General features: G+C 39.6%; 1 protein-coding gene across 1 annotated transcript in view; it reads right to left on the bottom strand.

The window, feature by feature from the left end:
• Positions 1 to 2,422: 2,422 nt before the first annotated feature.
• Positions 2,423 to 19,978, bottom strand: part of MORC3 (MORC family CW-type zinc finger 3) — a 45,877-nt gene continuing 28,321 nt past the window's right edge. The window contains exons 9-17 of the mRNA XM_056858753.1: positions 18,527 to 18,624; positions 16,818 to 16,919; positions 16,601 to 16,723; positions 16,441 to 16,509; positions 14,194 to 14,236; positions 11,390 to 11,556; positions 6,507 to 7,356; positions 4,280 to 4,431; positions 2,423 to 2,666 (exon numbers count right to left, since the gene is read on the bottom strand). Coding sequence (XP_056714731.1) covers positions 2,513 to 2,666; positions 4,280 to 4,431; positions 6,507 to 7,356; positions 11,390 to 11,556; positions 14,194 to 14,236; positions 16,441 to 16,509; positions 16,601 to 16,723; positions 16,818 to 16,919; positions 18,527 to 18,624 — 1,758 coding nt within the window. The 3' untranslated portion in view covers positions 2,423 to 2,512. The remainder of the gene's footprint in view (positions 2,667 to 4,279; positions 4,432 to 6,506; positions 7,357 to 11,389; positions 11,557 to 14,193; positions 14,237 to 16,440; positions 16,510 to 16,600; positions 16,724 to 16,817; positions 16,920 to 18,526; positions 18,625 to 19,978) is intronic.

Genomic DNA, 19,978 nt, shown 5'->3' with positions numbered 1-19,978 from the left:
GGAGACACCCTATTACCCCAGGACTCGGCCCCCCATGACATGTCGGTCTTCTGTTGCCACACAGGTGCCACCACCGCCACTCATCCAAGCCTCATGGGGTCTGGCCGTCTTCCGAGCTTGGACATCCCACGCAAACAAAGCTGGGATCCCCGAGGCCAGCACAGGCACAGCCATCTGATCAGATGTGTTGTTCCCGTGACTCGCCTCGGTGGAGGGATACTTTTAGCCAGACCCAAGTTGAAAAAGGGGCTGACGGACCTCCCCGTCGGCCCTGCCCTTTCAGCAGAGGTTCGCTCGCTCCTGCATGGCACCTCCAAGCTCGGACGCCGGCAGACCCAGCCCCCTCTTCAGGGGGTCCCCCTTTCCCATGGTTGAAAGTCAGAGCGAGCGGCTGCCAGCGGCAGAGGCGCGGGCGGGTCAGGTATAGATGGGGATGCTGGGGGGGGCAGGAGGGAAATGTCGGTGCTGTCGATGGCGCCTATGACATTGGGGAAGCCGGGGAGGGTCTAGATGGGGCCACCGAATGGGGGCTAGTTGTGCCTCCACAGTGGGAAACTGGACATGGGGGCCAATGTTGACGACTATGGTGCCCAGGAAGGCGTGGACGCTGCGGCATACTGAGGAGGGGGAATCCTCCAGGATGTCACCTAGTACTCTCTGGAAGCTGCCGGTGGCCAGGCATTGTTGGGACAGCAGCACTTTCTGCAGAACAAGGATAGCCCTAGAATAGGACCCTCGAGAGTGGTGCCCTTCTTGCAGATCATGTGGATGACTGCCCTGTCCAGGTGGAAGCGGTCCAGCCCCTTGCTGTCCAAGAGCCAGAGGATGCTGATGTGCTCCCTGTACCTGTGGCCCTGATGATGGTGCTGCCGTTGGACAGCCACCTTTAAGTCCAGAGCCGGCAGCAGGTGCACCACTCGTGGACAAGCCAGGGTCGGGCCAGAGAAGATGAGACACTGGCGGGACTGGAAGATTGCTCCTGCCGACTCCTCGGGAGGGACCCTGGCAGTTATGACGAGGGATGGCGTGATGCTTGGGTGCAACTGGAGGTTGGGTCGGTGACCGGGGGGGGGGGGGAGCAATTCTGGCTGGACAGCACCACATATCTCCGCCGCGGCTGTCCTTCTTCACGAAACAACTCATGGTCCCGCCCCCAGACATCTCCAGGCCTTCCTCTCCTACTCTGCCCCTGCCCCCACCCTTCCCACTGCACTTTCCACTGAGGGGTCAACCCCGCCACCCCTCTCCCAGAAGTGGCCTTCAGCATGTGACGGCTCTGGCTGGGCTCTGGCTGCGCCATGGCGGCCCAGCACAGCTGCCACCCGGTCCCTCACCCTCTCCTTTCTATTTTCTGTGGCCATGCACACAGCGGCTTTGCCCCTTAGGAAGCCTCCCGGCTGCGCCTCTACCCACCACGGTGCAGCGCCTGTGGCCTCACGAACGCACTGTTAGCTTCAGTGCCTCCAAGTTCTCGGAGTAAATGTAATCAATGGTCTTTTGAAGTCAATGAAGGGAAGTGTTTATAAAACAAATGATGCAGGATGGAGCTATGCTGAGAACTAAGTGGACATTGTGAAGAAAACACGAAGAAAATTAAGCAGGTATTTTTATTGTTTTGCATTTGTCTAGCTACAGTATTTCCTTGCCACTCAAACCAGAATGTATTTTTCTCCCATTTAGTACAAAATATACATTTCTTATTTCATGTAAATAAAAACTTTCCCCGTTTATTCACTTTTCTTCAAAATGTAAATGTACAGTATAAATGTAAGTTATATTTTTCATACAGCCAAGATTTATTTTACCCAGATTTTACAGTACATTCATGTATTGAAGTATAAGGTGAGTAACAAAAAACAGTTATAATATAAAATTAAAAAAAGTGTGGAAAAATAACTTCTTCAAACCATATATGAACATCTATTAAACAAACAAGATACTGAAACCATTGTTCTGCAACACTCTGACCAGCATAACACAATCAGGTACCTAATCTTAAACATTCTCTTAGGCCACTAATTTGAGTAAAAAAAGTAATTGCCAATATCAGTGTTCCATGATACAGGAAAAATAAGAGACATATGACTGCATTTGTGGCCACTTGTGAATTCATTATATAAATTAAATACATCTTTGATCTTTTAATTAATCAATCTAATAAAACACTGAATTTGCAATACTTTTATCAGTATATATAATCAGTATCAAGGATTAGAAATACTTATGGGCCACTGTAAAAATACTAGTCAAGTTGGAGAAATATTACTTGCCAATATTGTCAGGGTTCTTTTTAAAAACGAAACAGAAAAGGTAAACAACTTTTGAATTAATTATAAAAATTTAAAAAACATTGTTAGAAATGTTTTAAATTCCAGAGTAGTTTTAAATTCAACTGTGGTGACACATTAATCATTCACATTATGCTTTAAACAAAATAAACATTGTTATAGGTTGGGAACTTTACACAATAAAACAGCAAACAGAGCAAAGCAGGTTATGAATGAAGGATAAATTAAGTACTGCTGATTTCATGCATATGCTCTACAACTTGTCCTAGAATTTCATCGACCACATCAACGTTGTAATTCATTTGTTGTAGATCAAGATCAGGCATTATGGTTGCCAGTAGTTGTCCCACATTAACTCGAAGGGATCTCAGTTTCAGGCTACAGGAAGATAATGTTGAACAAATTTAAATCTATGTACATTGCAGATACCTGATAGTTACTTTAAAATAATTTATACTGAAAATTTACAAATACCATTATTACTTGAAAAGTTTTGTGGTCTGAAAAGCAGAAGTTTGCTATGATCCAGAACATTAACAGTGTAATGATACATTGAAATTTTCAGTGTGGACTAAAATGCAATCACATCTTTGTGGCTAAGAACATGAGAGTTTTCCTGCAGGATCAGACTGAGGCTTCATCTATCATAGCACCCTGCATTCCCAACAGTGGTCAGACATATTTCCAGAAAGCCTACATGCCTTCCCCCACAGTATGATCTCAAAAAAAAGTACCATCAAGGGTAATTTAAGGTAAATTGCTAATTTTATCCCTTACATATTTTGCATTCTTTACCCTACACACACAAAAATTACTGGCTGCTCAAGAAATGGTTTATTCTAAAGTTGCTGTTGAACATTTAATCACGATTTATGGTTTCATATACTTTTGGTAGGTTTCCCAATATAACCCATTTTTAAAGCCTAGAGTTCAAGGGGAATTGCTCCTAAATGTATATTAGACCAGAACCTGATCTTATGCAGTAGTGCTGCAAATAGTTCAGCTTAGCCTAGGCTTGTCAGAGCTTGGAAGTTAAGCAGGGCTGGCCACAGTTAAAACTTGGATAGAAGACCATCAAGGAACACCAGGGTTGCTATGCAGAGGAAGGCAATGGCAACCCACTGCTGCTTGTCTCTTGCCAGGGACACCCCATGGAAGGGGTTGCCATGAGTCGTTGTGACTCTATAGCACGTTCTTGTTCTGATCTTATGCATGTTGATCTGAAGTGTATTTCTTTTGAGAGATCAAATAAATCTGTACTATGTGGTCTACAAACTGTAAGCTAGGAAATATCACTTGTAAATCCCTCCATTTGTTAATCTCATAAATTAAATGAGAAGGGAGTGGGTTAACACAGTGATCTCAGTTTTAAAAATTTCCCTTTACATTTTCCAATATGATTAAAATTTATTCTGTTAAATAGCCTGTTACCATTCTAATTGAAGTGCTATACCTCTTTATTGAAGAATTAGTTTCCCAAAACAGACGTTAGAATAATGACACAGTATGTGTGACATTTTGCTGTTGTCGTGAACAAATCCTAAATTAGTCATTTTCAAACAGTGTTCTGTGCAATGATATGTCAGACAAGTTTCAGTGTCAGACAAGAGTAAGTGAAAGACAGTTACACTTGCTGTTAACCATATTGCCTTGCAGTGTTCCTAAATGTATATTAGACTAGAGCCTGGACTTATGTGGCAGCGCAAATAGTTCAGCTTAGCCTAGGCTTGTGTCTAGAAGGCTTCACTCTCCATTCACATTGGACAATGGGCCCCTATGTGAACTGACTGTGTGCCAGAGAACATAGATCCCCAGGTTCTTTGTAATACAGTGCCAAGCACTGTAGACAAATTAATGCTCAAAAAGTTTCTTGAAGGCTGGCAAGTGAGAAGAAAATTGTTAGATGAGTAAAGGACAATATCTGACAAATGTTAACGGTAATGGTCCAACATGCTTTTCCGGGCAATTATCTAATAGTAAAGAAGGAGTACCTTTCCCCATCAGAGTAATTTACAGGATCTTCAAGATTACCGGCTATGGAGTCATTTGCATGTGGTACTGAAGCTTTTAGTTGTGCAATTTCTGCTTTAAGCTCATCACACTGAAAGCCTAGCTGAGTTTTTTCCATTTCTAGTAATTCAATCTGAAACAAGTAAATGAAAGTTTTACATTTTTTGAAACTACATAACAGAACTGGAATGCCCACTATAACAAACCAATAGATTCATCCATGCTGAACAAAAGTACATACCAAACCTTCGACTGAGCCAAATTACATATACATCTGGCATACATTCTACAGGCTTCCCTCTCCTCTAATATAAGCCTGATTGAAGATTGTGAAGGAGCAACAAAACCTCTCATAGCTGAACCTTTTTCTTGTGTGTTCACAATACTTCCTTTATTGTGAAGTAAACTTTGTGTGTTTTGACATTTAAATGTTCAGTTTTCCAACTTCTACAGAACACAGGGTGTACCCTAATCATTTGGGAATACATTTCAAGTTCCTCGGTCTTAAGGAGAGGTGTAGAAGTGTTCCAATTAGTAGGAATTTTGGACGATGTGTACCTAATTTCATTTTTATTTGAGTTGTGTTAAGTACCAACACTTTTTATATTTGACAGTCAGTTCTAAGTGTCTTAACAGATGCATCTTTGACTGGTTTAAGAAAAAATAGACACAAACACAACTGGGACTGTACTTCTGCACCACTTACAGTACAATATAGTTATTCTAGTCTAAATCCACTGAAATCAGCGAGTTTAGTCTAAAGTAGCTCTGCATAGACTGCACTGTTAGAAACCAAAACTTCTTTTTACTCACACTGCATCTATAACTGATCCTTGTAGTGTACAATCCCAGAGAAGGTCAAAGCAAGAATTAGCAGACTGAAAGTCTATTGTACACATGTGCAGGAAGAGAATCTTTGAACGGAGGATCTTTGAACTTTCAACAGAAGAGACTGAATCCACTTACAAAAAATAAATACCAATGTTATGTAAAAAAGAAAAAAGGGGGGGGATTAAATTCATGGCATGACAGAACTTTTTTGCACTCTGGCAGGAATTGTCCCCAACCCCTACCTACTGGGCACAAAAATACAAAGTGCTGTTGATATGAAGTGGTGCAGAACATCTACTACTAAAACTGCCACAGTTATTTGTATTCTCACCGTTGTAGTGATATAGTGGCACATACTATTCATTGCACTTTGGCAATGATACAACAATTCTCAAGGCTGGAGTGTACAAACACCATACCATCATACTAGTTGAACTCTTGAGGTCTTTCCTAGTGCTTAATCACCACTTAGAAACATGAATTTCTACATAAGACCAAGAATATGCACTGATAGCAATCTTGGTTTAAAAAAAGATCAGGTTATATTCTACCACTCTGTTCAGTTAAGTGCAGAACCTTACTTTGGCACAAGGATTCTTCCGCTGGAGGAAGATTCCATGCTTATGTTTTGGGGGGGGGGGAATCTGGGTGAGAGGGAGGATACAACCCAATACATGCAACTGTATGTCTGAGCTCCCTAAAACTGCTTTAGCATTAATCTTGGTGTGTTACAATATATGCAGATAACCCCACACACAGGTGAGTGTAAGTCAGGGGTGTCAAACTCATTTGTGAGGAGGGCTGGATATAACATAAATGTCACTTGGTTGGGCAGGCAGGGCCACCGTGGTCCCAGGAAACCCATAAAAGGAGGGGAGCTAGCTGCCTCAGCTCGCAAGCCGGTGACAAGCCCTTCGGGGGCTGGATCCAGCCCGGGGGCCGCTTGTTTGACACCCCTGGTGTAAGTATTCATTTATCCCTCTCTTAACAAAATCTAGCAATTTACATAGAAATTCACAAAAAGTAACACACATTGATATATCAATTCCAATGCACTTGTATTTAGAGTCTGATTTTTAATTTAAATTCCAAGGAAGTGTTTTTATGCCAAGATCCTGAACACAGGAAAATATACCTTGAACACACCACAGGTCAATGGAATTTGCTTACTAGTGAATGAATTTAGGATGAGCTACCAGACTAAAATTCAAAGCAATAAAAACAGTTCATAAATACCTTCTAACTAACTTCAATTGCATTCATGGAACCTACACATGAATAAAAGTTTGTTGAAAGCGCTGTAAAACTGATTAGGTAGAGAAAGATACTTTCCTTACACATTGATCAAACAGTACATAGAAAAGGAAGCAAACTTACCTCACTTTTATATTGGTCTCTTTCAATAGTGCATTTATGCAGTTGTCTGAAAACGTCATCAAGTTGCACAGCCATATCATCTACTTCACTATTATTCTCATTATTACTACATTTGCAATGCTCGGATTTTAAACTCTGGAGAGTGTCACACTGTTCCTTTAGCCTCCTCATCTCTTGTAATGCCTGTTCATAGAGAAGCAGTATCTCTTCTGGACTTTTCCCTTTAATTTTTTCTAGTTCACTTGGTAGCACAGTTTCTGTTTCTGTTGACTGATGGCACATTTCTTTTTTCACACTTTTATCATTCATTTTGATTATTTTCTGCTCTACTGTCTGTACCTGCTTGAACAATGTATCACACTGCTGCTGGTATTTTTCTTTTTCTTCATTTGCTAACTGCAGCTTAATTGATAGTTCATTTATTTTGTAGTCAGCATCAATAGGAGCACTCTCCAAAACATTAGCAGGTTCTAACAGAGTTAGTTTAGATTCTGATCTAGATAGCTGATCATTCGTATTGTCAATTTCTTCCTTCTTAACCACAAGTTGCTCCTTTTCAGTTTGTGTTGCTGCGTTTCCTTTAGAACATTTAGCTTCTGAACTAGCATCATTGTTCTTGGAGCTTTCTTCCTGAAGATCAATATGATCCATAATATGATCCACAACACCACCCTCAACTTTTACTATTGTGATATCACAATCTGTTCCTGAAGGCTTTGGAGTACTGTTCTCTTCCAAGATGATAACATCATCATCAGGATCATCCTTGTTATGCTCAAATGTGTGACTATTCAGCCGAGTGATTTTATAAGGTAGCTGTGCCACAGGGTCAGAAAGCTTTCGTTTGAAACTAAACAAACAAAATGGGACAGAAATGACATTTAAAGGTTTTTCCACAAAAGGTTAAATTCCAAAAATTTAATTTAAGTAGAATAAGTTATAAAGAGTGTGTAAATGGAATATACTTAAAGAATATTTAAGAACAAAAGGTCTTCAATGACCTACTCCAAGAAGGTAAAATCCCGGACTCGTGGAAGGAAGCACATATTTCACTAATTCCGAAAGATGACCAGGACAGACACTCCCCACGGGCATACAGACCAATTTCATTGCTGAATGTGGACTATAAAATTTTAACTCTAATCTTAACCGAAAGGTTAAAAAGATGTATCCCAAAGATAATTCATTCAGATCAAATGGGGTTCATACCAAAGAGACATATGAGAGATAATATCAGAGTGGTTTTAGCCGCAATTAACACCATTAAGACAAAGAAGGACAAGGCAGCAATGCTGTTTTTAGATGCGGAGAAGTCCTTTTGATAATGTTTCTTGGACCTTTCTTCTTAAAATATTGCAACAAAAACTGTGGGAATCAATTCTTTACTGCTGTAAAGGCTATATATACCGTGTTTCCCCGAAAATAAGACATACCCATAAAATAAGCCGTAGCAGGATTTCTAAGCATTTGCGCAATATAAGCCATACCCCGAAAATAAGACGTGGCTTATTTAAGGCGTGGCTATGCAGCATACCAAGACTTCCCGCCAGTTCGCTGTTCCCGGAGAGTTTCCTGTGTGCCCCCTGATGGAACAGAAGACATCCACAGTAAGACCCATTTTGGGGCTTTTCTCTATAATTTTTCTCCTGTGTGTGTGTGTGTGGGGGGGAAGCAGAGTCTGTGTGTGTATGGGGAGGGAGCAGTTTCTGTGGGTGGGTGGGGAAGCCAAAGGGGGCTTTCGTCTGTTCTGCGGGGGGGGGGGGTGCCCACTGAGTCTCTCTCTCCCTGGTTTGAGGGGGGGGCTTCAGTTGTGTGTCCTCAGATTTTCCCTCATTCATAAGATTGGTTAGGTCTATTTTGATACTTGCTGAAAACTGGTTTTCAAATTGTGACTTAAAGAATGCATTTGCCTGGTCCTGAGTCCGATGCAAAAGGAGAAATTCCACCCCCTCCTGCTCCTTATGCATAGCTAGCTGCCTCTGTCCCTTTCCATGGTTTGCAAACTCCCAGGTGTCAGGTGTTGCTTTGCATGGTTTGCATGGTTTGTATGGTTGCAAATGTGTTGCTTTGCATGGTTTGCATGGCTGCAAATGTGTTGCTTTGCATGGTTTGCAAACTTCTTCGCACCTGCCCCGCCCTTGCTCCCTGCAGCTCAGCTGTTTGTCGGGGCTGGGAGCTTTGGGCGTGGGCGGCAAGCTCTGCTAATTGCAAACCCCCATTGTCAAAGATGCACATTACGGAGGGGGAACCCATTTCGGGGCCCATATCTCAGCCCCTCCTGACCCAATCTTTACAAAACTTGGGGGTTCTTGCAAGAAGGGTCCCCTCAAGTTACGCTGAAAGTTAGGGACCTCTACCCCCAAAAATGCCCCCGGAGCCGCGGAAAGGCGCGATTGTTATGACGATGTTCCAGAAGAAGACGACTTAACTATCTTTGAATAAATGTAGATTGTTGTACCATACTTAATAAAAAATAAGACATCCCCTGAAAATAAGCCATAGTGTGTCTTCTTGAGGAAAAATAAATATAAGACAGTGTCTTATTGTCGGGGAAACATGGTATACACATCACAGATTGCAAGGCTGTTGATAAATGGGATGTTAACAGACCATCTCAGTATAGAAAAAGGAACAAGGCAAGGTTACCCATTATCGCCTTTGTTGCTTAATTTGGCGATGGAAGTGCTTGCTAACAAGATTAGATCAAATTAGAGAATCGAAGGATTAAAATATGAAGATCAAGAATATAAAATCAGAAGCTATGCGGATGATGTGGTGTTAATCTGTCAGAAACCAAAGACGTCAATGAGGGAAATAATGCAACAGATTGATATTTTTAGTTATTATTCCGGATATAAATTGAACAAATCCAAAACAAATTTAATCCTATACAATATCTCCAGTGAGAAAGAATTGAAATCCAGAACTTACTGCAATGCTCCATTCCGAAAAAAAGTGTTAGTGTTTAGGAATAAAGATTCCTTCTGGATCTGATATACTATTTGATCTAAACTATAAAGATTTATGGAGAAGAATAGGAGATGATCTTCAAAAATGGAATAGGCTGGGTCGAATTGCAACGATTAAAATGAATGTTTTGCCGAGACTTAACTTTTTGTTTCAAACATTGCCAATCAGTATAAGTACATCTACAATGAGCAAATGGAAGAATCAGTAATAAATTTGTGTGGAAAGGTAAAACGCCAAAAGTCAGATTTGCGGTGCTACAAGATGAGAAGAACAGAGGAGGGTTGGCTCTAGCAAACTTGAAACTTTATCATCAGGCCGCATCCTTGGTGGTGTTAACAGAATTGATTTTACGACCTGAAGACCGTTAAGATCAGACTTGAAAAGGCAGGTTTGGAACACGGCTTTCATTATTGGTTGTGGTCCAAGAAGCAAAGGACACTTCCTAAAAATGAGAACACGAAGTGTGTAACAATTCAACTACGGAAAGTGTGGAATTCACTAAGAGGGATTCTTAGCTCTTGTCCACCTGGTTTGATGTCATCTACAGAGGCATATTTGGATTATGTAGGCAGAACTTAAAATGATTACTTAACATATAACGACTTGATTAAAAAAGATGGGCAAATAAAATCACTGCAGGAACTACATGACAGAAACTTTAAGATTTCTTGGTATGCTTACCATCAAGTCATACATGGGCTAAGAAGTGACTATCAACTTAAAGGGAGAGAGAGAAAACCAACTGATTTTGAACAGATGATTACTAAGTCTCAAGATCATCTTTTATCAAAAATCTATGAACTGTTACTGTCTTTAGAAACAGCTCGGGAACAAGTAAGAATTTGCATGGTGAAATGGATGCAGAATTTGGGAGAGATGATCTCTATGCAAAGTTGGGAAAAGATGTGGAAGGTTGAAATCAAGTTCTCTAGATCACAAGCAGTAAGGGAAAACTGATACAAAGTGTTTTATAGATGGTATTATGCACTGAAAGATTTGCAAAAGATGTATAACTCAAACCAAGCAAACTGCTGGGAATGTTCAGAGACTGAAAGTACTTTCTTTCACCAATGGTGGACATGTAAAAAAGCCCAAAAGTACTGGAAGATAATATACAAAGAAATTCAGGCAATGCTGCAGACGAACTTTGAATTCGACGCTAAATATATTTTGTTTGGGATGATTCCAACTCAAATACAATCTACACATAAGGAACTGTACTAATATGCGATGACAGCAGCGAGAACTTTGTTTGCAATGAAGTGGAAAGACAAGAAAACACCTGAACTAGCAGACTGGATTACTATAATGCATGAATTCGCATCTATGTCAAGATTATCGAATTTGCTCGAGAGAAAATCGATAGACGACTACTAACAAAGATGGCAGCCCTTCTATGATAGATATGTTTGATTTAACATGTACATAATATGAATAAGATAGAGGTAACAGTAGCGGGATACTAGTGTAAAATTAAGGTAGAAAAAATTATTATTATGTTTATTTTGATTTGATATCACGGAATATAACAAATAGAGGAAGCATAAGAAGATAATGGTTTTCTAGTAAAATGGCTTCTAAGCATAAATAAGTTTATGGTAAGATAAGAAGTATAAGATGTTGAAGATTAAGTAGTGATAAAAAGAGTTAGATAAACTTGAAATATATCTTGAATGAATGGCTAATAATAGGTATTGTAAACATTATCAGTACAATAAGGCTTGGTATACAACTGGGGGTAAGACTGGGGCTGTGGGCTACCCTGATCATGATATGATAATGTTTCTTCTTCCTTTTTCCCCCTTTTCCTTTTTGTATCCTATAAAAATTCAATAAAATATATTTAAAAAACAAAAACAAAAGAATATTTAAGAAGGGAGTGTAAATGGAAATCTTGTAATTTAACAACAAACCTGCTTTCGGGATCAGGAGAAGATACTGGCATATTATTTGATATGCTAAGAGATCTTGTACAAGAACTATTTGAAGCCTCTGTATGCAATCTTGAAACACTTTCACTTGTTGCTGGTGGCATATTGGACAAAGCAGAAGACGTTTCCATAAACATTTCATTATACCTCTGTAGAAAAAGTAAAATTACCTCACAATTAAACAAGAAACCAAGCATGCATTTGCATCATTAAGACTTCTCTGGAAAAGATTTTCCAGAACTTTTTCATCTGATGATCTGCGTACAATGGGAATAGGAGCAACATAAAGAAAAAACTCAACCGGTGGCCTTAACTACATAACTTAACTCATACACCAAATCAGAACATCAAATGTTCAAATACTTTATGAATATTTTATATGTTAGCTATTTAAAAAAGCCTTTATTTTGTTCAGACACCATAACAATGTTCCAAACTTCTTAACCCCACAAATAAAAAAGAGCAAACTCCAAATTGTTATGTTGTTGAAACAGTAAAATGAGTTTAGGCTTGATAAGCATTGCATACATTTCAATATTCCCAACCCCCCAAATCCTGTTATTTCCCCCATATCTTCAAAAATGTCTGAAATATTATATCCGTGTATACATTAGATATCTCTTCCTGCTCTTGTGCAGATGAATTTCACTGGAGGGTAATAAAATTGGCTGAGGAAGTCCATTATAAAGTCATCTTCTACTTTGCTGTACCATGTTAATCCACAGAAACTGTAAGACTCCTCAGATCTTCCCCTCCTTTGATAGCACAGAAAGGCCTATTTCACTGTCACACCCTCCTCACTTAAGACTTTGCTAACTCCTTTGGTGATAAAATTGATACTATTTGCCCTGTTTAAAGTATCTACCAATGTAATTTCTGTTCTACCATACATTTGGAGAGTGCTTACCCTGACAGTCTTTACAATCTCTCCTCTAATTCATCTTTTGACCCCAACAATCTGACTTCCACTCTCTGTACTTCACTGAAAAATCACCAATATTCTTCCTTAATGCTAGTTCCAAAGGTCTCTATCCTCAACTACTCTTTTGCCCTTTGAGATAGATAATCATCTTCTCCAATTAGACTGTCTTCATGTTTCCTGGCTGTCCTAAAGTCAATTCTTCATCTAATTACTCCGTCCCTCTTTCTCTTTTAAAACATTTTTTCTTTCTTTTTGTTAGGGTCTGTCAAAGAACTGTTCTTGGCCCTCTGCTGTTCTTTGTTCCTGGATGACCTCTTAAAATACTTTTAGTAATAGCTATAAACTGATGATACCCATATGTGCAAAGCAGAAATTCTCATCTTTCCTTCTTTAATATACTCTCCATATCAATGACTAATGTCACCATCTGGGGTTCTGATAAGGACAAATTCAAGGTTTTGTGACTGGATTTCATTCTCCCCATAACCAGTCTATCACCAAACCCCACTACCACTCTCTGGGTAACCCTGTGAAATGTTCTTTGCCTTGACCTTATGAAACTCAAACTTCTCCCCTTTTCTGCCCTTTATGGTTAGAGCCTTCTACCAGAATTCCTATGAAGTGCCACCTCTCCCTCTTCAAACCCACATTTCCCAGGAAGTTTTTGGCACAACACCACAATCCTCATCTTTTACTGAGGGGATGTGTACATAACTGAACTATCTGCATGTTCTTTCCCTGTTACCTTTCACTTCTTCCTCTATTCCTTCAGTGTGTTAAATCTTAAGAGTGAAATCCCCTTGGCAAGTGCTGTCTATTTTAATGCTGTAAGGTTGATGGTACGATGTACAAAAAGTTTTTCTCATTTTATTTGTTAAAAAAAAAATGTACAGTGGACTCACTCACACAAACATAACTTTAAATGAAGGGACACAGACCAACAGGAAAAAAGAATCCACACAGCACAATTGATTCAACACTGGAAAACATATGTAAGGTTGTGAATTATCTTGAGGTTCACTATTTACATAAATCACAGTTACACATCTTTCAATACATTTATTGTATTTATTAGATTGAGTGTTAATACCCATCCTTTCATAATATTCTAATGTTTACATTAAACTTTATGTAACAGCGGGATTAAGTTTGACCCATAATAGGGAACACACGTTCAAGCAACAGTGATTAAGTACAAATTTATTTCTAAATTTAATTCATAAGCGCTGTTGGTCAAATACCCATAGAAGAACTATTTCACGATATAAGGTAAACAACATTCACAGATCATCAATTATATTTCCAGAAATTTTATGTCAAAAATATGTTAAGTATGTTTTAGTCGTCTGGCAATGTCAGAATACCTTAGATTATATATAAATATATCTCAATTTAGATGTTATAGCATATTAATTAAACTGCATTTCCCTCAGATCTATTATATTTAGGGGGGGAAATATTTGCTCAAATCCATTTCTCTTCTAACTACAGAGTTCTTATCTTGTTTGTTTTGTATCTTGTTTCATCTTTCAAATTTAAACTCATACAAGTTACCTACCAAACCTGTCACCTATTATATTTCTTTAACAGCATTATTGCAGTACACCTGATTTGAAAATACTGAAGCAATAGTTTTCTTGGGATTTCCATAGATCATTGTACAATAGTTTACAAAACACCATTAACCTTATTTTCTTCAGTGAGCAATATCACCTATGATATCAATCTCTGAAACTGTTTCTTCACTATAAAACACCAAGGTTAAATGAGACAGACATGGAGATAATAGTGGTCTGAATTCATGCCAAACCATTAAAGAAGATAGCACTGATGGAATAATATTTCAAGATGGTCAGTCACTTACCTGTTGGGTCATCTCCAGTCTTTTCTTAAATTTCTCCCTGTCTCTTTATTGAGAGGGGAAAGGATTATAGTTAATATTAAATATATACTTACTTGCCAACATCAATTTAATACTTTATGCACTTTCAATTAATTACATTAGCTCTGTTTTTGATACACAACTTCTTTGCCCCTCAACACGTGCTGCAATATAATTAAATCTGCAGTTTGGGCAAGTATTGTTTTATTGCCTTGATTTATAATTTACCGTCTTACTCAGAAAAATTTCGATAGACTATAAAACTTTCCATCCAGAAAATTCAGTGTCAGAATTCACCAGTCACTGTCCCAATTCGCCATTTCACTTGTCCCAGTGGAACAAACTGCAGTGCAAAAAACCCTCTTAAAGCAGTACTAAATGTGATGAAATTGTCTACAAAGTGTCAATGAAATTAATGAACATACAAATATTGTTGCTATCCTTTAAGAGTAGAGTGTAATAGGCTAAGCCAAGACTTTTCTACATATTTAAGATGCAGGCCAGACCTGGCTTCTACTTTCTTATTTCTCATGAATATCTTATGCAGACCATTTCCTTTCAAAACCAAATTATCTTCAGGTCAGTAAAAGTAACAGCTGACCAGAATGGAACATTAGGAAATATTTTAGTTCTCAATATATTTCAAGCAACTGTTAGCAAGTGACTTAATTTTAATTCAATTTTGTTATTACAAAACCTCTCACAGCTGAACCTTTCCTTCTCATCTGTTCTGTGCTATAGTATTTTCTTTATTATGAGGTAAACTTGGTGTCTTTTGACCTTTAAATGTTCACTTTTCAGACTTCTATAGAACTCAGGGTGTACACTAATCATTTGGGAATACATTTCAAGTTCCTCAGTCTGAAGGAGAGATGTAGAAGTGTTCCAATTTGTAGGAATTTTGGACGATGTGTACCAAATTTCATTTTTAGAGTTGTGTAAAGTACCTTAACACTTTTGATATTTGTCAGATTTCTAATTGTCGTAACAGATGCATCTTTGACTGATTTAAGAAATAAAATATAGACACAAACACAACTGGGACTGCACTTCTGCACCACTTACAGCATAACAGAGTTGTGTGTGTGTGTAAAGTGCCTTCAGTCTAAGTTACTCCAGTCTAAATCCACTGAAATCAATGAATTTAGACTGAAGTAGCTCTGCAAAGACTGGCACTTAAACTTAGAAACTTAAAAATTCTTTTTACACATACCGTATATACCCATGTATAAGTCGACCCGCGTATAAGCCGAGGTGCCTAATTTCTCCCCAAAAATGGGGAAAAATTAGGCACCCGCGTATAAGCCGAGGGTCGGCTTATAACCCCTTCCCCCCCGCAGGCTTACCTGACAGGGCTCTCCAGCGGCGAGGGTCCGCCGGCGGCGCGGCCCAGGGGGGCCTGGGCAGCCTTCCTGCGGCTGCAGGAGGCTGCCCCAGGCCGCTCCCGGCGGGAGGAAGTGGCGGCGAGGCCCAGGGGGACCCGGAGCAGCCTTCCTGCGGCTGCAGGAGACTGCCCAAGGCTCCTCCCGGCCAGGAAAAATGGCGGGGGGGGGGGGGGGCTGGAAGGGCCGGGGCAGCCTTCCTGCGGCTGCAGGAGGCTGCCCAAGGCCCCTCCCGCCCAGGAAAAATGGCGGGGGGGGGGGGGGCGGGAAGGGCCGGGGCAGCCATCCTGCGGCTGCAGGTGGCTGCCCAAGGCCCCTCCCGCCCAGGAAAAATGGCGGCGGGGGCCGGGGGGGGCGGGGAAGCCTTCCTGCGGCTGCAGGAGGCTGCCCCAGGCCGCTCCTGGCGGCAGGAAGCCGCACGGGCCCGGCGGCAAGTTTCCCCCCTCCCTCCTCCCTCCCTCGCCCCGTATTGACCTGCGTATAAGCCGAGGCTGGCTTTTTCAGCCCATTTTTGGGGCTGAAAAACTCGGCTTATACGCGAGTATATATATGCATCCATAACTGATCCTTGTAGTGTACAATCCCAGCAAAGGTCAAAGCAAGAATTAGCAGACTAAAAATCTATTGTACACATGTGCAGGAAAAGAATCTTTGAATGGAGGACCTTTGAATTAAGACATGCTTTGATCCATTGAACTTAACCCAAAACATATTGACTACTACTAGTCAGAAACTTTATAAATTAAACATACTTTGTATGATGTTGTCTTGTAGTGCTTACCAGAACTATTTTTATCAATAGTGCATGATGGCACCTAGCATTTAGAATTCTTGTTTATATACTCACTTTTTCTTAAATGTTTTTTCATATGGTATTAAATCATCATCTTCAGGTTCCTCAGGCACGTTACAATTTCTGATGAACAATAAGAAAGCCTTGATTTAAATCCAGCATAAAAAGTACAATTTAAGACATATAAACAGTTTCATTTCCATTTCTTTTTTACCTGAACTGAGGATCAGGGTTATATGAACAATACCACTTTTCTGGCAAGCGATCTATTCCATCTGGAAGCTTCCTCCATTTTAGACATGAATCACATTGAACCCAGGTCTGATCAGGCCGTTTCCTGTAATGAGAGCCATGATATCAGAATAACTTCAGTGCATTTAAACGGCTTTAAAGCGAAGCACAAGTTTATAATATAAATACTTTAAACTTACTGGCTATCTTCAACTAGCACGTCCAGAGGATAATCTTTTTTCTTTGCTTCCATCTCATTCCAGTAATCATTAAGCTTCTCGCCAAGAGCATGGATTGTAAGCCTAACAAATGAATACAAAGCTGTTTCTCATAAACATACATTTTATATTTTAACATGAAACAAGCACCTATCAACTGTCATAGAAAGCAAGTGCTAATACAAATCAGCAAATCTATTATTTGAGGTGGACATACTAGGAATCTATTATGCTTAACACAGATATATTTATTTTTAAGTGAATAAATTCTGTATTTCCAGTTTTGCTTTCAAAATAAGAATTCAAAAAACACGTTACTATATATTTAAGTATTAGAATTCCAGATTTCACATACGCCTCTACACTAGTGGTACAAATTAAGGCAATCAAGTCATATAAGTAGTTCTATTACAAGTGTTTCAAATTATAAAAAAGAAATAAAAAGATTGCTGTATCTGTATGAACAGCAAGGAACAAAAAAAAAACTTCCACTGAAAGTTAGCAGGAGTGACCTTCAGACAGCTGATATGAACCAGGAAGATTATTGGATCAAGAGTAAGTAGAAGCCTAAACCCAAAACAGAGGGGTGACTAATGGGTTACTTATTAATGTTTTTTTCTTTTAAAAATACCAGTTAAGTAACCGAATCCATTCGTAAGCACATTTAAGGAGGGAAGAAGTCTCATATCTATGTGATCTTCTAGAACTAGCTAAGCACATTATCTTGCACTGAGATCAGGGAGATATATATTTATACAATATACCCATGAACAGGGTGAAATGCAAATGAGTGTTCCATACCTATCAATTCAATTGTGTCCTCGATAAAAGTCTGGATGTCTATGAGCATTTTAAAGCCTCCATACAGTGTAGTGATGTTGTGTGCCTCTGAGGTAAGCAGTTTTTCTGAAGACTCTGAAATGGGTTTGGGGGAGGCCAAAGGCCACCAGTATTCAAAAACTGCCTACCCGCAAGAAAGCAGATTGTATCTACTGGCATTGAAATGAAAGCAGCAGCACCCCCCTCCCAACCTGCCAGCTCAGTTTCAAGAGCAGGAGGGGAGTGGCTGTTCCAGCTGACCAACGCCAGCCACTTTCAAAACAGAAACTAAATACCAAACAAGCAAAAACTTACAGAATATCTAAAGCAAACGGGAGAAAAGAAACAGATACAGCTAACTAAAATATTTAGTATTAAAACAAAACTCTTCAGAGCAACAACTACACACACCTGGAACATCAGTTGCTGACAACTATTGGATAGAATATGTTCTCCGCCCACCCCATGTTTAATTACAAAAACTGTTTATCTTTTCAGGAGGGTACCTATTTTAGTCTGTAGCAGTAGAAGAAAATTTGAGTTTAGTAGCTCCTTAAAGACCAACACAATTTCCCATGGTATAAGCTTTGGTGAGTGAAAGTTTTGGGTTAAAACAACTGCAGAGAATGGGGTGATAACTGATGAGTGAGCTTTGGCTCACAAAACGTTATACCCTGGGAAACTGTGTTGGCCGTTATTGTGCTACTGCACTTGAATTTTGTTTTATCCTTGGCAAGTACTTGCAACTCCTTATGTTTTTTTAAAAAAATTCTGGAAAAACAAGCTTCTAACTGGAAACGTTTATGCACACATTATTTAAAACATGCTCGCTAGAATGCTTTGCTATATATCCAGATGAAATAAACATTTACCTGTATTCCTTCGTATAATCAAAATCCTGTTTATTATGGGTTGGCTTTAGGAAGTTGCATTCTATAATCCCAACCACACCTACACCCATGTTATTTGCCTGCCAAAAAAACAGAGCACACATTAGCAAACAGTGTTTACACATACTACAAATCTGCCCCAAAGGTTGCCAGAAGATCTTACTCAGAGTATATTTTTGCTTCTCTTGAAATTAAGAATGTTTGCCTTTTTGATTTATAAGGATGACCACCCATTTTACTTTAGTAAGCAAGCCTACAGAAAAGGCATGGGCAAACTGGTAGAACATTAGAAGGGACAGACAGGTCAGTAAAAACTGGGTCATTTACACTTCATGCCAACCTTCTATGTCAAAAAATTCTATTGATTCTAGCTGGATTAAGAATGGCACTGTCCATTTTAACACCACAGAGCTAAAGAGGATAGCAATTGTCCTTAGAGGAGGAAAAAGTGGCTAGAAAGATGACCATACAATAAGAAATGGGGAGGTAAAATGCAATTCTGGACAGCAAAAAGGCAACTCGATATTATATGCTTTATAAAATAGAAAAATAAGGAGAGAAAGCTCAGGCAGTTGCTTGAATGGAACACTCTTTCCCTTCCTAAGATACTGACTGAACTGCTGGGGTAATAGCAAGTTCATAATCATCAACTCTTCATAGCTAAACTGAAAGCAGCAGATAAAAATGTGACTTCTTAAAGAAAAAACTGGATTAAAGCAATTGCTCACTGAACATAATGGCTCAGACTGAAGGTGAGCTATAGACATGTGCTTTCCTCCCACTTTCTCTAGCTTTGCTTTACTTTCAGAGACCGTAGTTCGTAAAATCATCTGAACTGAGCCACTGTGTTAAAAGATGACTTTGCTCTGTGTGTGAACATGGAAAACATATTTAAGTTAATATACTATATTTTTTGTTATGGACAATACTGGGGATTGTGGCCTGTGGGATACAACTCTTCCATGGAAGAACTAAGTTCATGTAAGGGATTTGGCAGCCTTTCTTGCGTAGCCCCCTACCAGCTACCCCCCTGCAAGAGTTGGGATCCTCTGGATACTATGTGTGCAGCAAGGAAGGGGAACTGATGGAAATCTCACCCTTGTGTAAGCGTGTGTGATGAGGGCGAATTTCTGCTGATTTCTCCTTCCTCCCACCCCCCTCGTTACTCTTAAGGGTACTCGGACTTGCATGAGCAGTTCTTCGATGGGGAGAAGGTACAGAAGGCTACATTGATAAGGGAGTAGTGACAAAAATCCCCTCCATGTATTTGCAAAAAGGCTGAGTCAAAGATATTGAGCGTCAAACAGATCTCTTGAGAACCCCTGCATTTATAGCACCTCAATATTCCAGATATATTCTAGCACCAGCTGCATATTTATACTTCCTGGAAAGGAACACACATAGGAGGGCCTATACACTAGCCAGATGTGCAGC

This window comes from Euleptes europaea, chromosome 12 (genome assembly GCF_029931775.1).
Source record: "Euleptes europaea isolate rEulEur1 chromosome 12, rEulEur1.hap1, whole genome shotgun sequence".
Classification (NCBI taxonomy): domain Eukaryota; kingdom Metazoa; phylum Chordata; class Lepidosauria; order Squamata; family Sphaerodactylidae; genus Euleptes; species Euleptes europaea.
This window is presented reverse-complemented; position numbering and strand designations above follow the sequence as displayed.